The following is a 24,207-nucleotide window of genomic DNA, read 5'->3' on the forward strand; positions in this document are numbered from 1 at the left end:
GGCTACAAACTTTGTTTAACATTAATTATACTATCGGGGGCACTCACAACTTTGTAAAACTTCTAATCTTAGTAACATACATTTGGGGGGGGGGGGCTGGGCGGGTACCAAATCAGAAAATTGAAAAGTATAGAAATTACCGAGTCTGACTCCTCATTATGTAGCAGTTTCCTACGAAGATGTACTATTTGGGACGCAGATCACGCTTGAATAAAATTAAGCTAAGATTATGGCATGTGCAGCCTCCATCACTTGCTTCTGGAGCTGCTGAGTTTGCTGGTGCTTCCATCTGTCACCACATTATCGTGAGGGACAGGCCAGCTTCAAGGAGGGGACGGGCACAGCCCAGAAATGGTTGCGTAGACACCCGACGAGGCCTCCGTTTCTTAGCTGGTGTGGCAACAGCTGCTGTAAGGCAGCCCCTGCTTTGGCCAGAATTTTGTACGTAAATAACATGAACATTCTTAGCCTTGAAACGGAAACCAGATGCCTTGCTCAATCCAGCTGCAACCTGTATCACAATCAGCATTTTATTGCAGATGGTGCCGGATCAGAGCTTGCACCAAACAAATCAAGATTATTTTTCATGGGGTGAAGTAGGCCATTCAGGTGAAGACGTTGATCAAACTAAAATACTCAACATGCGTTTATACTATAAAAGAGCTTGGAAATTCAATTTCTCTTCTCTCGTCCTTTCCCTTTTCAACACAATACACTATCTTATGTTGTAATAGATCTTCTGTTTCCACAACATAATATGTTACCTTGTGTTGGAACGGACCTTTTACTTCTTAAGGTGACATTGAGCTTACTGGGCTGTGGGGTACTGTATCTTGGAAACACTAAATAATTCAAGCACATGATTCCTTAATATCCCAATCTGGACAAAATCTGCCTTATTTTGATTAACGTCGTCAGGAGTGGGTTTACTTCATCAGGAGTGAGCTCTACTCTAACTGTATAATTAAAGTGTTGATTTTCATTTAATCCTTTGGAGAGAAACAATTTTAGGGGCGCCTGGGTGGCTGACTTCGGCTCAGGTCATGATCTCGCGGTCTGTGAGTTCGAGCCCCGCGTCGGGCTCTGTGCTGACAGCTCAGAGCCTGGCCTGTTTCAGATTCTGTGTCTCCCTCTCTCTGACCCTCCCCCGTTCACGCTCTGTCTCTCTCTGTCTCAAAAATAAATAAACGTTAAAAAAAAAAAATTTAAGAATGTAAGCAAAAGCTGTTTCTCCTTGGTATTGAGGTATTATGTGCTCTGAAATACAAATGGGGAATTTCTGGGAATCTTAATGCTTTTCTGCTTGCTGGTATCTGTTTGCAGAATACGGTTGATCCTTCCCCAGATGATACTTTGATCTCTTTCTTGCCTCTTGCCCATATGTTTGAAAGAGTTGTAGAGGTAGGCCCCTTGTTTTACTTTTCTTGCTTGCTTGCTTGTTTTTGTTGTGCTAAGTTGTCATGTTTTACAGAAGGTACTTGCCTTGAATGCCAGTGACACACACATTTCGTTTTTGCCACTCGCACACATGTATGAGCAGCTTCTGCAGGTAAGTCTCATGTGTAGACTGTCATCCCCACAGTTAATTCTTTGCTCAGCCCCGTTTTAGAAATGGTGCTGATTATTTTAAGGAGTATAAATTTGGGAGTGGGGGTCCGGATACTTGAACTTTATTTTTTTTTAAGTTTATTGATTTTTGAGAGAGAGAGAGAGAGAGAACAAGCAGGGGAGGGGCAGAGAGAGACAGGGAGACACAGAATCCGAAGCAGTCTCCAGGCTCCAGCTGTCAGCACAGAGCCTGACGCAGGGCTCGAACTCATGAACCGTGGGATCATGACTTGAGCCAAAGTTGGACGCTTAACTGACTGAGCTACCCCGGCACCCCGATATCTGAACTTTATTAATCATTCATCTTAAAATTAGAAGCTGAGACTTTCAAAGGATATGCACGTGGGCATGATTCCAGAAATTTAACTTTAAAAGTAGAGTTTTTATGAACGCCATCCTACAAAGCCTTGAGAGGCTTCTGCCTCTGTAAGAAGTCTCTATTTTTGATGGTGCTTGTTAATAGCGCACAAGTCGGCTTAAGACACACTTTTTTTCACCAGTATTCTCAGTGCCCTTGGGAAAGCAGGGTGATGTACAGCTGACCTTTGCCCGGGCTCCCTGTGCACAACTGTGTGACTAGTTTAAAAACTGACCGAGAACCATCTCTTTTCCTTCTTGGACAATTTTGGATCGTATACTTCTAGGAAAAAAAACAATGGGTGCCATCCATTCATTTAACAAATATTTACTGAGCAGCAGCTGTGTGCCGGGCACCGTGCGAGGTGTCTGTGACAAAGAGGTGACTAATCCAGAGCTAGCGGCCCTCTGATTGGCTGCTGCCCTCAAGGGCACTCTTAGCCCTAAAGGATCAAGGGTCACGAGATCCCATCTTCCATCTGTTACCTCTGCTACTGCACACCTCAGGAGATCTTGTGAGTTTCCAGAGTGATCTCAAGCGAGCTGATAATGGACCATGTATAACTAATGGCAGTTTTGGAAGGATGCCTGGGAGGTCGGGGCACACCTGAACAAAAGCCCCCTGCGCTTGAAAATTTCAACTGTGAACGGTGGTGTCCCTTTCCAGTGGTTTCTGCTTTCGGGCCTGAGACCATTTGTACTTCCGTGACATCATCTTTTGAATCTCTCTTTCTTTTTAAAATTTAAAATAGGCTGACTGTCAAGCACTTATGGCTTGCCAGTGCCATTTGCATCAGACAGGAACACATCCACACAATGGATCCTACAGCAGGCCACTCTGGTGTTTGGTGGCCCGGGATCTCAATGGCAACATATCCAGTGGCTTTTCAGAAATTTTTAGTTAGATTCAGATTTTCAAAATGAGACTTTAATAAGCTTGGCAAGTAGCCAAGTTTGCAACGTAGCTAGGTTTTTGTTTTGAGAATAAATTAGGCCTAAAGTTTCTAGAAGAGTAAAATACTTGGACCCCGTGACTTTCACCACCCATTTATCATAAACCTAAAACAGCGGAAGCTCCGTCATCGTCCCTAAAAACGCCACCCCCTGGTTCTTAACCAGCTCCTTTATCTTCAGGATGATCAAGAGAAATACCGCATTTCCATGTTGTGCAATGACTGGGGAATGTAAGAACACTTTTTGAAAAGATACCTACGTGTAGAAACTTCAAGCTTTCTGGAAACTGGTCCAAAATGCTCAAGCTGAAGCCCTGTGTATCTGTGTGTATGTTGTGTAGCGCCTGTTGCGATGCTGATGTTATTTTCGTTTCCTGCCCTAGTGTGTAATGCTGTGTCATGGAGCTAAAATCGGATTTTTCCAAGGAGATATCAGGCTGCTTATGGACGACCTCAAGGCACTTCAACCCACTATCTTTCCTGTGGTCCCCAGACTGCTGAACCGGATGTTTGACCGAGTAAGTTCTGAGCAGCAGAGAGGGGGACCTCGAGTCCGAGACTTGGGTTTGAATCGGGCTCAGCCGGGTACCTTCTGTTCCCATGGTCTCAGGAAAGCGCGGTTTACCCATCGGTAAAACCAGAAATCATCTACCTCACAGAGCTGTTGGTAAGGACTCTGAGAAAAAAAACAGACCAACAGACTTTGTTAACTGAAAGGCCCAACACAGGTGTAAGTGGGAGGTCACCTTATTTGTACAGTAAACTCTTTTGAGCCTCTGTTCTCTCATCTGCACGATGGACTGTTCCCTCCGCCCCATGCTGTGTAGCTCATAAAATTGCTAATCGCATCACATGAGAACAATAACTGTGAAACGACTCTATAAATTGTAATGTCCACGCACACATAACATGACTTACTTAGCCACGTAGAAAGAAACGACTGAGCCAAGCCAGGGATGGAGAGAATGCCAGCCTCTCCGTAGGGCGTCACTGTGGCACGGACCACACATCCTGGGCCAGACCAGCTTGTGGCATGAGCATTCTTCAAGATGAATTTGGACCGGGCAGTTTTCATGCTCTTTATTGGAAAGCAGGGCTTCTGTTATCTATGAGAACCTGCTCGGTTTTTTTAATGGTTCTTTAAAGAAACTTTTTAGAATAGCTTGATTGAGATATAATTTACCGTCCGTATAATTCACCCATTTTTTTTTTTAATTTTTTTTTTCAACGTTTTTTATTTATTTTTGGGACAGAGAGAGACAGAGCATGAACGGGGGAGGGGCAGAGAGAGAGGGAGACACAGAATCGGAAACAGGCTCCAGGCTCCGAGCCATCAGCCCAGAGCCTGACGCGGGGCTCGAACTCATGGACCGCGAGATAGTGACCTGGCTGAAGTCGGACGCTTAACCGACTGCGCCACCCAGGCGCCCTAACTCACCCATTTAAGTGTAAAATTCAAAGGTTTTTAGGACATTCACAGAGCTCTGCACCCATCACCAGAACCCATTTTTACTACCTTGAAAGGAAACGTTGTACCTGACCTATAGCTATCCTCTACCGCCTTCTACCCCCAGGCAAAATGAATCTACCTTTTGCATGTATAGATTTCCCTGTTCTGGACTTTCATATGAATGGAATCATGACATATCTGTTCTTTTGTGTCTGGCTTCTTTCACTTAGCATATTTTCAAGGTTCATCCATGTTGTAACATGGGTCCGTACTTCATCCCTTTAAATGGTCAAGTAATATTCCACTGTATGGTTATAACACATTTTTTCTTTAAAGACACATTTATTCAGCGTCATGATCAGACTATTACATTTAGCAATCAACAGCATGGGTGCAAAAAAAAAAAATCTACATTAAAACCCTTTGTTGGAATGCTTTACACTTTCCACAGAACAGAAACTAAAATAACCTGTTATACAATTAGTCACAAATACAGTCCTCGAGTTTTTTTGCCCATACACATGAGTATTGTCTAAAACATGTCTTCTTTGTAGCAGCTAGGCCCTGCCACCACTGTGCTTGGCTGAGTTCACAAATCTGTTGTAACCTGTAGCTTCCCTGTCACTTCTCTGGCTCTCCTCTCCTGCTAAGCTTTGTTTCCTGGCCGTAATTAAAACCTTCTGCCACTGCCATAGCAGCCGCTGCTGCTGGAACCACCATAGCCACCTTGGTATCATGGTTTGGCAAAGTATTGGCCTCCACCACCATAGGGGCCAGAGCTTCTGCCTCCAAAATGTCCTCCTTTCGTGGGTCCAAAATTTGAAGATTGATTGTTGTAACTGCCAAAATCATTATAGCTTCCACCACCTCCAAAGTTGCCTCCATCATTACCAAATCCGTTATAGCCATCCCCACTGCCACCATGTCCACCACCACCTCGACTGCCGCCAAAGCCACCTCGTGGTGGCTTTCTGCCCGTGGCAGAAAAGTTTCCTCTGTGGCCAAAGTTGTCATTCCCACCAAAACCACCTCCACGACCACCACCGAAGTTCCCAGAACCACTTTGACCTCTTTGGCTGGAAGAAGCACTAGCCATCTCTTGCTTAGATAAAGCTTTCCTTACTTCACAGTTGTGGCCGTTCACAGTATGGTATTTTTGAATGACAATCTTGTCTACAGAGTCAGGGCCGTCAAAGGTCACAAAAGCAAAGCCTCTCTTTTTGCCACTGCCTCGGTCGGTCATGATTTCAGTCACTTCCATTTTCCCATACTGTTCAAAATAATCTTTTAGATGATGTTCTTCAGTGTCTTCTTTAATGCCACCGACAAAAATCTTTTTCACAGTTAAGTGGGCACCAGGTCTTTGAGAATCTTCTCTCGAGACAGCCCTCTTTGGTTCCACAACTCTTCCATCCACCTTGTGTGGCCTTGCATTCATGGCTGCATCCACCTCTTCCACAGTGGCATAGGTGACAAACCCAAAGCCTCTGGAGCGCTTGGTGTTGGACCTCTCATTACCACACAGTCCGTAAGTGTTCCCCATTGCTCAAAATGGCTCCTCAGACTCTCATCGGTTGTTTCAAAGCTCAAACCTCCAATGAAAAGCTTCCGCAGCTGTTCAGGCTCTTTGGGAGACTCTGACTTAGACATGACGGCGGTGGGAGGGGAGACTTTCACGATGCTTACTCGGCGGCGTCCACGGGCAGAAAGCTATAACACATTTTTTTTGACATAACAAGATCAGTCCTGTTATAATGGTTTGGCATTTTATTTTTTAAATTTATTTATTTAAATTAAAGTTAATTAACATTCAGTGTCATATTGGTTTCAAGAGCAGAACCCAGTGATTCATCACTTACATATAACACCCAATGCTCATCCCAACAAGTGCCCTCCTTACTGCCCGTCACCCATCTAGCCCATCCGCCCCCACCCAACACCCTGCCAGCAACCCCCAGGCTGTTCTCTGTATTTGAGTATCTAATGGTTTGCCTCCCTCTCTGTGTTCATCTTATTTTTCCTTCCTTCCCTTCTCCTATGTTTATCTATTGTGTTTCTTAAATTGAACAGATATAACACATTTTATTTATCTTTTCATGCATGGGTGGGCATTTGGGTTGTCGTCCCTCTTTGGCTATCATGCATAATGATGCTATGAACATTCATGTGCAAGTTTCTGCATGGACACATGCCTTCTTTTCTCTTGGGTACTTACATTGGAGCGGAATTGCCGGGTCACATGGTAACTCTGTGTTTAACTATTTGAGGAACTGCCAGTCTACTTTGCAAAGTGACCGAGCTGTATGACATTTCCCACCCCACCCCCAGCAACGTAGGGGGGGAGGTTCCAGTTTCTCCGCACCTTTGCCAACACCTGTTGCTGTCTGACTTTCTGATTCTAGCCATCCTCGTCATTTTAAAACCTTCTCTTTTCTTGACCCATCAGATTTTTGGGCAGGCAAACACCACCCTGAAGCGATGGCTCCTGGACTTTGCCTCCAAGAGAAAAGAATCAGAGCTTCGCAGTGGCATCATTAGAAACAACAGCCTGTGGGATAAACTGATCTTCCACAAGATACAGGTGACAGATCAAAACTGTTGTTTGTCATGTAAACTAACTTTGGCTTCAGAGTTTCTATGAGGGCTCTTTTTTTAAAGCAAAGTATGAAGGTAAGAGAGAATGGCATGTTTTTATTAAGTCTGGCACATTTCTAAAAATTAAGGACCAAGCCACTAAGTAAACCCCAGTATCCAGTATAAACCTGAGCAACGTGGTGAGATGGCAGGGAAGGAAAGGAATCAGGGTATTAGAGCTTTTCTAATTGTTTATTTTGCTTTGCTTTCTGAAACAGGTATGTTACTTTCAATGTCATTTTTTAGGTACAAGTGATAAAGAATGTGGAATAACGATATTATGTCCAAACAAATGCCAAAAAATGTGGCGTTTGCCCCCAGTCCACCACACTCTTGTGCTAATTCCTTAAAAATACATGCAAGTAGGGGCACCTGGGTGGCTCGGTCAGTTGGGCATCCGACTTCGGTTCATGTCACGATCTCACGGTCCGTGAGTTCGAGCCCCGTGTTGGGCTCTGTGCTGACAGCTCAGAGCCTGGAGCCTGCTAAGGACTCTGTGTCTCCCTCTGTCTCCCCCCCGCCCCCACCGCCCCCCTGCTCAAGCTCTGTCTCTGTCTCTCTCAAAAATAAATAAACATTAAAAAAATAATATTTTTTAATTGCAAGTAAAAAAAAAAAAAACAAAATAATACCCACAAGTAGTGGTGTTGGGTTATTCTTCAGACCCATTGAGAGTGAAGGGTGTCGCTTCAGCTCCAGCCAGGCATTCCTCCTTTGAACGCCTGTGAATTGTGTGTGCATGGGTGAGCTCTGTGTGGCTGCGGAGAAGGAGTGGTGGATTGGGGGTACTGGGTTCCCAAAAGGTGTCTTGGAGAAGCCCACCAACGTGCAGCCATTTGACCCTCACTGTCTCCTCTCTCCTTGCCTTGTAAGTCGAGCCTGGGAGGAAAGGTCAGGCTGATGGTCACAGGAGCCGCGCCCGTGTCCGCCACCGTGCTGACGTTTCTGAGAGCAGCGCTCGGCTGTCAGGTGAGATGGGCGTCACTGCAGCCGGTTGTCTCCACCTTTTCCAAGCCCAGGAATCTCCTTTCCAAAAGTCATCCTTATAGTTCGGTGTCTTATTTTGGCTGGGAAGATCGTGTCATGCGTGGGTTGCTCGGAGAAAGGAGCGTGTATGTCTTTAACACGAGGCGCGAGAAGATGCGTCTGTGGCCACCACGGACTGTGTGATTTTCTCTAGGGTCAAGCACAGTCCAGGAGACTCGCCTTTAACCAGGCCTGAGGTATAGAAATGGGTCGCAAGCGATAAGCCCCACTTGCAAACCATGGAGAAAAACCTGCCTTAAAGGGGTCGGGGGAGGCAGGAGAGACTGGGTGACACATAAGACATGCGTGGGGCAGAGCCGAGAGCTCACAGAGCCAGGACATTCCCGAGTGGGTGGTGTGCAGTGTGACCTGTCGGGCCACGTCAGTGTCCCCCTGGCCTGTCTGCAGGAGGTTAAGTAGAAGAAGATGACCATGGACAGAGGCTGGTGTTTTGTGTTGGGGGTGAAGATGTTTGGGTGCCATAACAAAGCCGTAGCAGTAGCCTACAAATTTACCATATCCGTAAAACCTTGGTTTGCAGGCATAATTCGTTCCGGAAACATGCTTGTAATCCAAAGCACTCCTATGTCAAAGCAAATCTCCAGAACCATTGGCTCAGCTGTGATCATGTGACGTTCGGCCTCACATACTGCTCCTATTGCAAGACATCGCTCGTTTATCAAGTTAAAATTCATTAGAAATGTTTGCTCATCTTGTGGAACACTCGCGGTACAAGTTACTTGCCATCCAAGGTTTTACTTGTACAACATTTAAAAAGAGATTTCACTATGGTCATGGTCAGCCGTTGCTCAGGAGTTACAAGAACTTAATGGTTTGTGCACTTGCAGCATGGGTGTGACTGTTTCCTTTAATAACGTTTCATCTCTTGCTGGTCCAGTTTTACGAAGGCTACGGACAGACCGAATGCACTGCCGGGTGCTGCCTGACCATGCCTGGAGACTGGACAGCAGGTACGCATAGCGGGCCACTGCTTATTGGAAGCCTGTTATTCCAACCAGAATTACTGGAATTGGGTTCATCATTGGTTCATTAACCAACTTAAGTTCTGGGTCTCGAGTGATTAGGCCTTGGGGCAGCCTCATAAATCAGGGCGCCTGGTGGAAAACAGCCGCTGTGGCAGAGCAGGATGTGCTTTGAGGACCCAGCTGGAACACAGGGGGCAATGTACCTAGATTCTGAGGCTGACAGCTGAGACATGATGCCCTTTTTACCAGGTTCAGAATGTTGGGCCCAACAGAGCCTACAAGGAATTGATTGGGGTCTAATTATTTGCTGGTAAATTTGAATTGAATTTACACTGGGTGCTATGCTAGGTGACGAGACCGCAGAGCAAAAGAAACAAGTCCTTCCTCCAAAAAGGCACAAGTTGAGGCAAATACGGAAATCATCGATGGAGCAGCTGTCATGGATGAGGTTGTGTGTTAGGTGCTTGAGATGTACGTCATGTGCACTTCATCGCATCCCTGTGAAGTAGGCCCTGTGACCCCGGAGAGGAAGTGATTGTTGATTAAAAAGCATGTAAATAATGTATAAGAATTTGCACAGCAGTAGGCTTTGCAGCCAGGATTCCAGCCCAGGTCTGACTGCAAAGTTTCTGTGCTCTCCTCTGTAGCACACAGGTAGTACAGAGTTCTCCACTCTGCAGACCCCGCTGATTTATTTGGCGTGTTAGAAATACGAGCGCGATCCAGTAACACGGATTCTAGTGTCTTGGACCCTAGTAGCACAATTCTGCTGGGACTGCCACCAACTGTCTGTGACCCTTTTTCATGGTTTAACTTATGCAAAAATTATTAAAACATAGGAGGAATTCTTTGTGATGCTCTTAAAACCTATCTCATTTCTGTTATTTGTTTGTTTGTTTGTTTGTGTGTTTGGGAAAAGACAGCCCCAGTCTGAACCACTTTGGGCAGGAGAGTTGAGTTAGCTGTGAAAATAAGCACCATCCTATCTTAATAAACTTAAATCTAAAACAAGTTCTCCCGTATGTAAGGAAGTAAAGACGGTCTTGGTCAGAGCCAGGGGTCGTGGGAGAGAATAAACCAGGTTTGGCAAAGCTGCGCATATTCTTTCTTTCTTTTTTTTTTTTTTTTTTTTAGTAAATGTTTATTTACTTTTGAGAGAGAGAGCGTGAGTGGGAGAGAAAGAGGGAGACAGGGGATCCAAAGCAGACTCTGTACTGAGAGCACAGAGCCTGATGCAGGGCTTGAACTCACAAACCGTGAGATTATGACCTGGGCTGAAGTCAGACATTTAACCAACTGAGCCCATCAGGCACCCCTGTGTCGTTTTCTTACAGAAAGCAGGGATGTTAAGTCTGTTGAGAGAGAGGCGGCAGGTGATAAGCAGAGGCCATCGGATCCTGGGAGCCTAGTGGAAGTTTTAGAAAGCTTGCTTCCGGGTGTTTGTAGGAAACCCTTAAAACCAGCAGCCAAATTATTTCTACTCTGAAAAATAATTTGGAGCACCAAACTTGGGAGAGGTCCCTAAAAGACTTTTGAATATTTGTCTCTCTTTGAAGAATAAACACTCTATGTTCACTTCCTGCGGAGGGTGGGGGGGGGGGGGGGACAGGATATAATGGGAGAAAACAGAAGTTTACACCAGCTGTTGTTATTATGAGCAGGAGCAGGCTTGTTTGCTATAAAAGTAATTCGGCTTCAGGGTATTAGTAGTCCTCCTGGGAATGATCATTCTTTTATTGAACATGCAGGCCACGTTGGTGCCCCAATGCCTTGTAATTTAATAAAACTTGTTGATGTAGAAGAAATGAACTACCTGGCAGCCAAGGGCGAGGGCGAGGTAAGTGAACCCCCCCTCCCCCACCCCTCGTCGTTCACCTTCATCGCCATTCCTCTGACGGACGGCCGTGACCCCTGCACTGCCGTGACCTCGGCACTGTCGTGTAAAGGCATTGAGCTTGATGTCATTGGTGCTCCAGGATCCAACAGGCTTCTTTCTGAAGGTTCCTAATGCGGGAGGGGTACCACTAACATCTCGTCTATCAGACAGCAGAGGGACTTGGGCTTCAGAGCGTGCAAAGGCTCCAGTGCTGCAGGGTCTAGAGCACAGCTCTGGTGGGCTAATTGCCCTGGATACCTGTTAGCGAGCTACTGGCTAGCGGAAGGAAAGCCTAATGACTTCAAAGTGATTTCATCCCCCTTGGGGCTTTCCAGCAGCTGTGAGCAGGAACCTCAGGCAAGCATTAGCCCTACAACCTGACTGCAGCTGAGGTCGTTAAGACAAGGAAACAGGAGCATTGGAGGTACCCCCAAGATCCCAGCGTGGCTTTGGTAACTCCTGGATTATAGAATTCAGGGCTTCTGGCTAAAGGTGGAGACACGTGCACACACACACACACATGCACCCCAGCTTTCTCTGGACAGCCCCCAGTAAATGCTGTTAACAGATTATCTTTTCCCCCCACACTTCCGTCAAGATGTAATCGACCTACAACACTGTATGTGCTGTATGTTTAAACGGCACAGTGACGGGGCGCCTGGGTGGCGCAGTCGGTTAAGCGTCCGACTTCAGCCAGGTCACGATCTCGCGGTCCGTGAGTTTGAGCCCCGCGTCGGGCTCTGGGCTGATGGCTCAGAGCCTGGAGCCTGTTTCCGATTCTGTGTCTCCCTCTCTCTGCCCCTCCCCCGTTCATGCTCTGTCTGTCTCTCTCTGTCCCAAAAATAAATAAAAAACGTTGAAAAAAAAAAAAAAATTTAAACGGCACAGTGATTGAGGCATCTGGGTGGCTCAGTCGATTAAGCATCTGACTTCAGCCCGGGTCATGATCTCACGGTTTGTGAGCGTTCATGGGTTCGAGCCCCTGGGTGCCTCGGTCAGTTTAAGTGTCTGACTTCAGCTCAAGTCATGATCTTACGGTTTGTGAGGGTTTGTGGGTTCGAGCCCCGTGTTGGGCTCTCTGCTGATAGCTCAGACCCTAGAGCCTACTTCCGATTCTGTATCTCCCTCTCTCTGCCCCTTCCTCACCCATGCTCTGTCTCTTTCTCTCCAAAATGAATAAACATTAAAAACAAAAGCTAAACAGCATGATGATTTGACATACATATATTGTGAAGTGAATTACCCACAATAAGTTTCATTAATATCCATCATCTCACATAGATATAAGAAAAAAAGAAAATTCTTTCCTTGTGATGAGAACTCTTAGGATCTCATTTTTTTTAACTTTTTTTTAAAGTTTACTTCTTTTTCGAGAGAGAGCAGGGGAGGGGCAGGGAGAGAGAGAGAGAAAAAAAGCCCAGCGTGGAGCCTGACATGGGGCTCAAACTCATGAACCATGAGATCATGACCTGAGTCAAAATCCTGAGTCAGATGCTTAACCAACTGAGCCACCCAGGTGCCCCCTCATCTCTTAACATGTAAATATATCCCATAATAGTGTCAATTGTAGTCACCACACCGCACATTCTGTCCCTGGTACTTCTCTTCTGACTAGAAGTTTGTACCTTTTCACCCCCTTCCTCTACTTTCTCCTCACCCCCCTCCATGCTTTTCCTCTTCAGGTGTGTGTGAAAGGGCCAAATGTCTTCAAAGGCTACTTGAAGGACCCAGCAAAAACGGCGGAAGTTCTGGATAAAGATGGCTGGTTACACACAGGGGACATTGGAAAGTGGTTACCAGTAAGCTCTCCCCTCCCCTGTCCCGAGAGACTGTTGTTTTCTGCCATAGGGAAGAAAATGTCCCATGGGTTGCAGGGAGCGGCCTCATTTTTCTCTTTTCCTGCCAAGGGGGTATGGTGTAGGCTCTTCATTTCCTGAAGGGAACACGCTTACGCTCTGAGCGTGCCCAGGTGGGATTTTCATCTTAACTATAACAAATAGGTTTGTTTTTGATGCTTGACATCAATTCTGGTGGCTGCTTCCCATTTGAAATCCAGAGAGACTCCGTACGGCCTTTTATGTATCCGGGCTGGACCTCGATGTTAAGGCCTTGATTTAACAAGGTGTGGGGAGCACTGTGGTAGGCCTCCAGGAAGGTGTGGTGGGCAAGAATTTGTGAATATATGCGTTTGTTAGGTCTGCCATCTCATTACAAATAGGAGAAGTGTTCCACGGATTAGGCCAGCTCCTTTGGATTTAGTCTTAAATTTATGTAGAGAAATTCCAGAGTCCACCATAAGAGGGAGAGTCATGTACAAGAAGCCACATCCACAGGTTGGGCCAATTTTGCTTGCTGTGGTACCAACCACTGCTTTTTCTAAGTGGTTACCATGTTTAATTACAAGCACTGGAATGGCTAATATAATTTTCATTATTGTGTATTGGTCGATTCTTATAGATTTAAGGTGCACAATACTCCCCGAAATTTTTAGTGAAGTGGAAAATCCGCCCCTCATCCCGCCGAGCCAATTAATTCAGACTTCAGCATACCCCAGTTATTCAGAAATAAATTAAGTCCCTCTTTCCAAGTTTAAGAGGGATTACGTGTCAGTTCTAATTCTGGCTCTGGCGCTAATGAACACATTTCATAATCTCTCTGGACCTCAGTCTACTCCTTGTGAAAATGGCGCAGAACCAACGTGGAATGAGAGAACCACAGAAACTCCCCAACAGCTGACTTTTGGAAGCATAAGAATGACCCTTGGATGGGGATGGGTTGAATGGGGTGAGGTTTGGGTTACCAGAGGCGGGCACTCCTGACATCTGGCCAGTCTAGCGCAGAGATTGTAGCCTCCCCACGGTTATTGTGTGGGCAGCTGACCGACGCTGCCCCGGGGGCCAGGAGCAGTCCCCTCCCCCGCCCGCCCCAAAACAATGACAAAGGAAGCAGGCGTTAGGCCTCTCTATAGCAAATATCCACTGAGCCCTCACTCTGTGCAGACAGAGTGCTCTGGGAGGATACGTCCCTGTCTGTACTCTCAAGGAGCAGGACTCATTCTTAGGGAGCCAGATAGGTAGCAAGCTTCTAGGGACGAAGTGAAAGCATGAGCTCTGGGGTCCCTTCTCTCTCTCTCTCTCTCTCTCTCTCTCTCTCTCTCTTGTTCTCTCTCTCTTTCTACTTGACTCACTGGCCTTGGGCAAGTCACTTAGTCTCTCCAAGCCTGAGTTTGTCTCTCAGATGGGCTGATAGCCCGCCTCTGTGCCATGTTACCAGGATTAAATGATGCCCTGTGCAAAGTGCCCTGAACTGTGTGTGACTGACACGGGGCGGGCAGGGGCAGGGGGCACCAGCCACGGACCCACTGCCAGCCCCTCCCTCCCCTCTAATAAACAGAATGGTACCTTGAAGATTATCGACAGGAAAAAGCACATATTTAAACTGGCGCAAGGAGAGTACATAGCACCGGAGAAGATTGAGAACATCTACGTGCGAAGCGAACCTGTCGCTCAGGTGTTTGTGTACGGAGAGAGCTTGCAGGTACGGGCCCTCTGCCCTGGGAGCCGTGTCACGGGGGCACGGCCAGGCCTCGTGCTCCGGAGCTTTTCGGTGCCACGGGGAGTTGGCGATGGGTATTGAATTGACTTTCATGTGCGACGTGCCAGAGTACTACTGGGTTTTGCTGCCTGGCATTTCTTATCCAGAAGAGTTTTTCTCTTTAAATTGCATATTTTTATTTTACCTGGCTCGAGTGGCCTGGTGTACCAAGGGGAGTTGGATAAAGATGTTAGGGAGTGAGGAGGGCACCTGTTGGGAGGAGCACTGGGTGTTGTATGGAAACCAATTTGACAATAAATTTCATATTAAAAAAAAAAAGATATGAGGGAGAGGGTACAATACGCTTCGAATTTAATTATGAAAGGAAATATTGATACGTTGATTATGAGAAAGTTTAGAATTTTCAAACATGTTAAACGCATCATAGCTATGCTGTGCCTCCTGAACTGTTTTTGAGCAGTGGTGGTTCTGAACCGGTATATATACACAAAGTTGAAAACCAAGGTCAACGCTGTAGGGGCACGTCTCTTTGCAAAATGTGGGGCGGACGATGGCAAGGAAGAGAAAGGGGTCTGGTTTCCTGAAAGTTCATCTTTTTTTCAAATCTTGAGACTTTTAAATACTTTTGAAAGAATATTTTCTTATCTTGTAAGGAATACACCTATTTTTCTTTGAGTGTGTACTGGGTTTTTTTTGACCTGGTACCTTACCATGCGTTTGATTTTTATTTAGTTTTATTGTTACTAAATTGTAAAAAAGAAAAAGGCGTTAGAGATTTTAAAAAAACTTTTTTAATGTTTTATGTTTGAGAGAGAGAGAGCACAAGTGGGGGAGAGACAGAGAGAGGGAGACGCAGAATCGGAAGCAGGCTCCAGGCTCCGAGCTGTCAGCCCAGAGCCAAACGCAGGGCTCCAACCCATGAACCGCAAGATCGTGACCTGACCTGCAGTTGGCTGCTTAACTGACTGTGCCACCCAGGCGCCCCGCCCCCCTTTTTTAAAATGTTTTGTTTATTTTTGACAGAGAGAGAGACAGAGTACAAATGGGGGGGGGGGCAGAGAGAGGGAGACAGAATTGGAAAGATGTAAAGAAAATGAATCTGTATAAATTTTCTTTTTTAGAGCAGTTATTTGATGATATATATTGCCCCACTTGCTTATTTGATGCAGTTTTATTAAAATCTGTATATATATAATGTGCAAAAGTAAATACAAATTAGGGTTTTGTCAGATTTTGATGCCCAGTGGCCCTTTTAAAACATTTAATCGCACAATTCCTGATGCTGGGTGTAGTTTACAGCTGGGAGTTCTTAACCTGGGCTCCATCGACCCCTGGGGCTGGTAATATGTTCTGAAGAGAGCGTCCGTGACCTCTGTCAGATCCTCCCGGGGTCCGTGGTACAAGATGACAAAGAAGCACTATCTCAGAGTATCTGCATCAAGCCGTGTCCTAACTCACTCGTCTGTGTTAAAGGCATTTCTCATCGCAATCGTGGTACCGGATGTTGAGACGTTATGTCCCTGGGCCCAAAAGAGAGGATTTGCAGGCTCCTTTGAGGAACTCTGCAGGAACAAGGTAAGGCTCCGAAGCGTGTGGTCCACCTCCCGGACCTTCGCCTGGCGCCGGGCCTGCCTCCAGGGACCTCCAGCACAGCAAGCGTGTTGTTTTCTTGCCTTACTAGGATGTCAGAAGAGCCATCCTAGAAGACATGGTGAGGCTCGGGAAGGACTCTGGCCTGAAACCATTTGAACAGGTAAGATTTTCATCACCGCGCACGAACCCCTGCAAAACAGGTTTCCGACTTGAGGATTTCGTGTGAGGAGGTGTGGAGCACGAGGTGACCTAAAGAAAGCCACGGGGAATGAATGATGGAGCGGCTCGGCAGCAGGAGGGGGTTTCTGTAACCAAGGAGTAGGCATTCTCCTTTCCTGGAGGTCGGGATCCAGGCCCGGATTCTGTCGTGGGCATAGCCCCTATGCCGTGTGGACAGAGCCGGCTGGCCTGAGTCGGAGGGACTGGACCGGCCACAGGGCCTCCGTCCCTTCAGGTCTACGGGCTTTTTAGATTCAAGCTGTGTCTGCCCTCGTTTTTGTTTCAATCACCTCATTTATTTGCAGGTCAAAGGCATTACTCTCCACCCCGAATTATTTTCTGTCGACAATGGCCTCCTGACCCCAACAATGAAGGCTAAACGGCCAGAGCTTCGGAACTATTTCAGGTCACAGATAGATGAACTTTATTCCACCATCAAAGTTTAACGTGAGAAAGAAACCACACACCTCCAACGTCTCCTACTGATGGCCTTCACGTTGGTAATTTTGACTAGAGCACGCGTAGGAAAGGGAGCGTCCGTGTTTGACTTGTGCATTCGGGGTTCTTGTCATAGGAATATTAGAGGACGTGGAACACTGCCTTACAGTCCCCTCGTGTTGCAGACCATGCTTATGGTGATACACAATTTCCAAAATGAGCCTTAAAATTGCAAAGGGGGAACTATAAATGTGCTAAGTTATTTATGACTTCCTCAGTTTAAAAAAAAAAAAAAAAAGGCGGGTGAAAACTTCTGTCTCCCTGTTTTTCTAACCAAGGGATTAGGATTTTGCTGCAAATTCTGCATTTGTCTGCTGCTCTCGAGTACAGTGCCCTGGAGGGAACCTGTCCCTTAAAAACAAGAACTGTCCCAGCTGGAGAACATCACAAGTGGACCAGAGATTCTTTTTTAATCCCTGCCTCCTTCCCTTCACCGCCTCACACGCACTCTGACAACCCCTCTGATCCCGGGGTATGGAGCGCGCACGCTTCCCCGCTGTCCCCATTGTCCTGTAGGAGCAGAAGTTTCCCAGAGAAGGACAGAACAGACTCCACTGAAAACAGCACAGATTACGGAGTCTCCGATGAATGGCTGCTCACCTGAGCGAATGAATGGATTCTGGCATCCATGGGGCAGAATGCGCTCAGACCCTCTTCTCTACGCCCGCTTCCCTCCCTCCATCCCTTCCCAGGGGTTATTAAAAAATCTGCCTTAGACTCTGCAGTGAAGAGAAGCATTTCAAGAAGGAAATAAAATCACCTGGGTCAACCATGCTCAACTGTGACGCCTGTGTAACTGTTGACTTTATCTTCACCGAACCAGTCACTATTTGTGATGGCCGATGGAGTTTTAATGTGGTTTTCACATCAGAAGATTACGTTGTGATTAACGGGCTCCCCCGGCCCCCAGTAAACTCTCAGGCAAGGCATGTCTTTCAAAATATTAAGGGAATAGATCTACTTGGGTACTTATTGAAATGGACAGTAATAAACACTCTTACAATGCTACCTGATTTTTATGAAATGTATTTGCCAAGCCAAAATTCTAGGATGTAGAAATCTGGAAAATTCATTTCCTGGGATTAACTTCTCAAGGGATTTTTTTTTTCTAAGTTAATTTGGGAAATTAGCTGCATTTCACTTTACTGCAAGTCTTTGCCACGTGTGACTGAATCAAGTTGTCATTTCGATACCGAAAGCAGTTGGTTTGGGATTTGTGAGCGTCCGTGTATTATACAAGCACAACAGGGTTTGCACTAAAGAATTGTCATTGTAGTAACACTATTTGGTAGCCTAACTTCGTATGTGTATTCTTAATTGCACACAAAGTCAATAATTTGTCACCTTGGGGTTTTGAATGTTTGCTTTAAGTGTTGGCTATTTCTATGTTTTATAAACCAAAACAGAATTTCCAAAAACAATGAAGGAAACCAAAATAAATATTTCTGCATTTCAAGTGGGTGAAAGCCTCTCTTTTCGTGTCAGGGGTAATATTCGGGATAGCCTTGGATGTGCACAAGGGAGCCGGAAGGGCCCTCGGCCTCAGCCCCGCCCTCCCGTGTCTTCGCCAACGCTTACAGGGGCCAACCGGGGCCCCTGGCTGGGCTCTCTGGCGACAGCCCTGTTAGGTGGTGAAGAAAACCATGGTGTGAGCAATACAGATATTCTTGGAAATGCAAATTCTTTGCTGGGCAGCCAGGTTTCAGGAGACACTGGCTGTAGTTGGGTTTGATTCTGTGTGTTTTAGTAATTCCCTTACGAAGCACTGTTTTAGATGTCTCGCTTACAGCAGCTGCTGTTTTCTCTTCCCTTTTCCTCTGGTTCCACGCTGTGCTCTCGTTGTAAATATTTCCTCTCCAGGTGCTCTGTAGTCCGCCCCCGGCTCCTTATGGAGTCTGTGACGTTGAAATCCGCCTCCTGCCCTCGCTCCCTCCCTTAAATCTCATGTTTGGTGTGGAGATGTTTGGTTCCTCCCTCTAAAGCTCAAGCCCTCTGCGCATATCTCTTGAAAGCCTCCAAACACGTTCTGCCTTTTGTTTGAGTTATTAAATTCCTTATCTTGTCTTCCCTCATCTTTCTCTTCTTCCCCTGAGTTGAGGAAATGTGAGTTTCTTCACACTAGGGCATGACCTCCTTTTCCCTCCCTTCGTGCCCAACATGGCTTGCACACCAGTAGGAGTTCATTAAATAAATCCCATTTAAATAGGGGATTCCCATGTAAATATGAACAAATACTTGGAATTTTGAACAAAACTTCTCTTATAATGAAGCTGATGTACACGTTGGGTTTATCCTTTTTTTTAAAAAATTGTATCCTATACATAAATGTATCATCTTAATCGTTAAAAATATTTGTGTAATGTTTATTTCTGAGAGAGACAGAGTGCGAGAGGGGGAGGGGCAGAGAGAGAGGGAGACACAGAATCCGAAGAGGCTCCAGGCTCTGAGCTGTCAGCACAGAGCCCCACGTGGGGCTCGAACTCACAAACCGTGAGATCATGACCTGAGCCAAAGTCGGATGCTTAACTGACTGGAACCACCCAGGCGCCCCCAGTTAATTTTTTTTTTTAATGTTTTATTTATTTATTTTGAGAGTCCTAAGCAGGCTCCGCGCTGTCATCACATAGCCCAACACTGGCTCGATCCCATGAACCGTGAGATCCTGACCTGAGCCGAAGTCAGACGCTTAACCAACGGAGCCACCCAGGCCCCTCGTCTTAGTCATTTTCAAGCCTACATTTCAGAGACATCAGGTGCGTTCACATTGTGCGGCCATCAGCGCCATCGGTCCACAGAACTCTTTCATCCTGCAAAAGCGAAACTCTACTCATTAAACACTAGCTTCCATCCCCTCCTCTCCCCAGCCTCCGACCACCACCAATCTACTGGCTGTCGCCATGAATTTGACCCTAGGTAAATCCTACGGTGTAGCTGTCCTTTGGGACTGGTTTTTCCACTGTTCGCAATATCCTCAAGGTCGTACCATGTGTCAGGATTTCCTTCCTTTCTAAGGCTGAGGAATACCCCATTGTGTGCACAGACCACGTTTTCTTTATCCGTTCGTTCGTTGACGGGTATTTGAGTCGCTCGTACCTTTTAGCTATTGAGAGTAACATTGCTGAGAGCGTGTTTTAGTCCCTGCTTTCGATTCTGGTGGGTATTTACCTAGAAGTGCCATCGCTGGATTATAGGGTAGTTCTGTGCTTAAGCTTTGAGGAATTACCATACTGTTTTCCCCAGCGGCTGCACTGACCGTCTCACTGGCAATGTACAGAGATTCCAGTTTCTCCACATCCTGTCTGTAAACATCCTCTCTTGTTGGTTTCTGTGTTTTTCACAGTGCGCATCCTAGTGGGTGTGAAGAGCTATCTCATCATGGTTTCGCTGTGCATTTCTGTGATGATTAGTCAGGGTGAGCACCCTTTCCTGTGCTTATTGGTTGTTTGTCCATCTTCCTTGGAGAAATGCCTTCTTCGCGTCCTTTGCCCTTTTTTTTTTTTTTTCTTTTTTTTTACAAGTTGGGTTGTTTGTGTGTTTTATTGAGCTCTGGGAGTTCTAACACTGCCTTTCGATTCTGAACTTTCATGGTGCTCTCTTGGGGGTCCGTGCCTGTTCAACGGCAGTAGATATTCAGTGGCACTCCATCCCACAAATCAAAACTAGACCTCGAAAGCCCTGTGGTCTGTGTCGCAAGCCCAGCCAGAACAGAAGAGAGGGGCTTGACTTGGAATGAGGCAGTCTTTTCTTCCGTCCAGATGCCCTGGGAGTTAAGCTTCTTTCAAGAACAGCCAAAGGGGCGCCGAGGTGATTCAGTCGGTTGAGTGTCCAGCTCTTGATCCCGTCGCAGGTCATGATCCCAGCCGGGGTTGTGGGATCGAGCCCTGTGTTGGTCTCCATGCTGAGCGTGGAGACTGCTTAAGATTGTCTCTGTCTCTCTCTCTCTCTCTCTCTCTCTCTCTCCCTCCCTCCCTCCCTCCTTCCCTCTCTGTCTCTCTCTCCCTCCCACCCTCTATTCCTTTCCCCTGTGCATGCTCTCTCTCTGAAACAAAACAACACAACAGCCAGAGGGCAGGAGTCTCCCCCGTAGAGCCCTAGCGAGGAGGTGTGAGTGGGGCAGAAATGCCAAACCACTTAGCGCTTTAGTGGCTGTGCCCTCACGGCTCGTCCTGCCCCTCCCTGCAGGCCCCAGCTGTGACCCACCCTCATTCTAGATCTAAACTCAGAAAAGCAGTTTGTTTGTAAGTATATTTGGCACTTGGTAAATATTTTTGCCCCACTCCCACATTTCAGATTACTTGGAATAATAATAATAACTAAAATGCTTTGGACGTCGCCCCGTGCCAGGCACGATTCTTGGCATTTTTACACAGATGACCCACTTTACATTACAACCCCTGGAGCCAAATGCTACCGTTGTCCCCAGTTTACAACGAGGAAATGTCAGCACACAGATAATGTGATCAGTGTCCCACGCCCAGACGGCATGGACTCCGTCTGGCTCCGGACCCAAGCTTTCAACCCCACGCCATGGATGTTTCTTCTTGTCTTAGACCGTGAACTTCCTGACGAGACATGCCGGCGGAGTTATTTCTCGGTGCCAGTAGTTCTGCCTCGAAGCTTCGGTGCAGATGGTTTCGATTCCTGCCCTGTGATTGTTCTTTGTCCTGGCAAGAGCTAACACCACCTCCCAGAGTTTTGTTCTGGTTTTACGGCTTCTCAGAAATTAGAGTTGCTCTCTGTGATGTTGGTAACCCCAAATCCACCAAGGACTAAAAGTTTCCTAGAGCCAGCCGCTCTGTTTGAGGAAGAAGATACGTGGAAAGCTGGGTCACAGGCCAACGGCAGGTTCATGAGGTCCCCAAGAAGTTCTAGAAACCCTCCTCAGTAACAGCTGCAGGGGCTGTGGATTTGGTACGGCCAGTGTGCCCGCCAGTGTGCATTCCTTACTGACGTCCTCATTCAGTCCTCACAAACCCCTGTTAGGCAGGGGGTGAGTCCACGGTTATGTGTTTACCCTCAGCTAAGTGCCAGGCCCAGTTCTGTGCTGTGGGGACACAGCAGTGAGCTCAGCAGACACGATCCTCGCCCTGACGAGGCTCCCTGTGTAACAGAGATGGACGGACACACAGGAAACAAAAAAGCAAACACAAGAATTCAGATTGTGATGGTGCTCTGAAGAAAACAATTGCTAGAGGATTGGGGAGGGGACCACAGGCCTGTTTTAAGTGTTGCGGTCAGACGAGGTCCCTTTGAGGAGGTGACTGTGGGGGATGATTGGAAGAAGGAGGAGGGGAACCAGCCTTGCAAGGTTTGGGGAAGGAGGTCAAAAAGCAGAAACTGTGAGTGCAAAGGTCCTGAGGTGAGAAAGAGCCCGATGTATCCCAGGGCCCAAAAAAAAGTAAGGCTAGAGCATCATAAGCAAGGGAAAGTGTAGTACTGGGGAAAAGTTAGAGATGAAGGAGGGCCAAGTTAGCAGGCCTCGCGGCCCAGGAAGGAATCTGGATTTTACCCTGGGTTCAGGAGGAAACCAAAGAGGTGTCTGAGGCAAGGAGTTACCCTCCCTGAGTTCCCCTTCTCAAAGACCACTCCTGGAGACCGTGTGAGGACAGCATAGGGCATGGTGGCTTGAACCAGGTTGGTGGCAGCAGAGACAGAGGAGGAAAGGGGGGGGGGGGGGGACCCCGGGGGGGGAACCAGGGGGGGGGGGGGGGGGGGGGGGGGGGGGAGGACCGCGTGTGGGGAACCAGGGGAGCGGAGGGTTCAGGATGTGAGCGCAGGGGGGTAGACGTGCACCCGCCCTCACCGAGCTGGGAAGACTCACATCGGTTTTGGGGGGAGGGAGTCAGGAGGTTGAATTTGGGCCGTTTCTATTGGAGGTGGTGAAAGAGACTCGGCCGGGGACCCTGGGGGACCAGAAAACCTGGATGGGAACCAGAGGAGGTCTAAGACAGAACCGGCCTCACCTATTTGAAAGGGAATTAAGGAGCCAGCAATGGGACTGAGAATGGCCTACCATGGAAGAAGGTGGGAAACCAAAGATGGGGTGTCCCAGAAGCCAAGAGAGAAAAGGTTCGGGGAGGAAGGCGATCACTTATGTCATATGCTATCAAAAGGTAGGGGACAGAGGAAAGTCCGCTGATCCCGCAGTGGTGGCCACCGTGGACATAAGTGTTCCAGCAGGGCAGAAAGGGCAGAAGCCGGGGGGTGGGGGGGCGGGCGGTGGGGACAGGGGCTCCGGGGAAGTCAGGGAGATCAGCTAACTACTCCTGAGTTTTCCGACTGCAGGACCTCTCTACCTCGGTCAACTTTTTTGCCGTCCCTCCCCCTCCCTGGTGTGATGCCCATCACTGTGTCAGACAAGTCTCCTTCATTAGACAGTCCTCAGGTACAGCTAATCTCTCCACTGTAAATGGAGACTTGGCAGCTTAGTTCATGTCACAAGGTGGAGGCGGGTAGATGCCATCGACTCTGGAATTTTCGTCCACGTTTCCAGTGATCTTTTCCTTTCTTGGCAGCAGAAGCAGGAGAGAAGTCTGCCAGTCCGTCCCAATTGCCAGGCAGGGCAGGAGGACAGAGGGCAGAAGGCCTTAGGGCTGGAGACCGAGCGTCCCTCCCATCCCTCCACCTCCAGCCCCCTCTGCATGTATCACCGGAAGTGGCCGTTCCTCCGTCCTCGGCCGCAGCAGCCTCAGCACCCAGAGCTGAGAAAGTACAGCCCCTGTTACCACGTGAGTCTGCAGATGTGAGGTCCCCGAGGGCAGCCCTTTCTCCACGGGGTCCTGGAAGGGATGCCCAAATCTGAACTCCCTCCTTCGCTCAGCACGAGTCACGGGGAAATTGACCACCTTACCCGTTATCCATTATTTGGCATTAAAAAAAAAAAAAATCCACATTTTTTCCTTTTTGACTTTTAACTTCTCACTGTCGGCCTGCTGAAATGGTAGGCGTCTTGCTGGCTCAATTCTGCTTCTCGGCACTGTTCTTAAGGTACAGAGATGTTCTGCTCTTGGCCAGATGCAGGGTTTTGTTTTTGCGTAAATACAAGTTCTTAGCCACTCACTTTCGTTGAGATTTTTCGTGGGGGTGGGGAGGGGAACGTCAGCGTTCCCTAAGAGAAATTGTCCTTGCTAAATACTGAAGCTGCTGGGTTTTCCCCCAAGAGCTCTGGGCAGGCTCCCTGCTTTGCATGTGGCCAAAGTCGGAGGGTAAGTCCTGAGAGCAGCAGCGGGGCCCTGCCACAGGGCCACCTAAGCCCCAGGCACGGTCCGGGACACGTGTGAAGTGTGTGTGAAACCAGTTTGCTCACATTCTGCGTTGGGCAACATGTGCAGCCTGTGCACATACAGAGGGACTCTCCCTTAAGAGTCTTGTGCTTTCCCACACCCACTGATAACGCCTGCCCCACCCTGCTGCACTCCCGCCAGCTCCCCCAGCACCCCCCCCCCCCCCCCC

At 47.5% G+C, this 24,207-nt stretch overlaps 1 protein-coding gene and 1 pseudogene across 4 annotated transcripts in view; one reads left to right on the forward strand and one right to left on the reverse strand.

The window, feature by feature from the left end:
- Positions 1 to 18,207, forward strand: part of ACSL1 (acyl-CoA synthetase long chain family member 1) — a 72,685-nt gene extending 54,478 nt beyond the window's left edge. For 2 of the 4 annotated variants that reach the window (XM_049632560.1, XM_049632557.1), the window contains exons 11-21: positions 1,324 to 1,401; positions 3,302 to 3,436; positions 6,815 to 6,949; positions 7,876 to 7,971; positions 8,927 to 8,999; positions 10,763 to 10,851; positions 12,573 to 12,689; positions 14,284 to 14,427; positions 15,919 to 16,020; positions 16,127 to 16,198; positions 16,563 to 18,207. In XM_049632560.1, the coding sequence (XP_049488517.1) occupies positions 1,324 to 1,401; positions 3,302 to 3,436; positions 6,815 to 6,949; positions 7,876 to 7,971; positions 8,927 to 8,999; positions 10,763 to 10,851; positions 12,573 to 12,689; positions 14,284 to 14,427; positions 15,919 to 16,020; positions 16,127 to 16,198; positions 16,563 to 16,703 (1,182 nt within the window). In that variant the 3' untranslated portion in view covers positions 16,704 to 18,207. Of the gene's footprint in view, positions 1 to 1,323; positions 1,402 to 1,471; positions 1,550 to 3,301; positions 3,437 to 6,814; positions 6,950 to 7,875; positions 7,972 to 8,926; positions 9,000 to 10,762; positions 10,852 to 12,572; positions 12,690 to 14,283; positions 14,428 to 15,918; positions 16,021 to 16,126; positions 16,199 to 16,562 lie in introns of all 4 variants that reach the window. The other 2 variants (XM_049632558.1, XM_049632561.1) reach the window with 2 other exon arrangements.
- LOC125923901 (heterogeneous nuclear ribonucleoprotein A1-like) lies at positions 4,701 to 6,073 on the reverse strand (annotated as a pseudogene).
- Positions 18,208 to 24,207: the final 6,000 nt, after the last annotated feature.

Source organism: Panthera uncia, chromosome B1 (assembly GCF_023721935.1).
Source record: "Panthera uncia isolate 11264 chromosome B1, Puncia_PCG_1.0, whole genome shotgun sequence".
Taxonomy (NCBI): domain Eukaryota; kingdom Metazoa; phylum Chordata; class Mammalia; order Carnivora; family Felidae; genus Panthera; species Panthera uncia.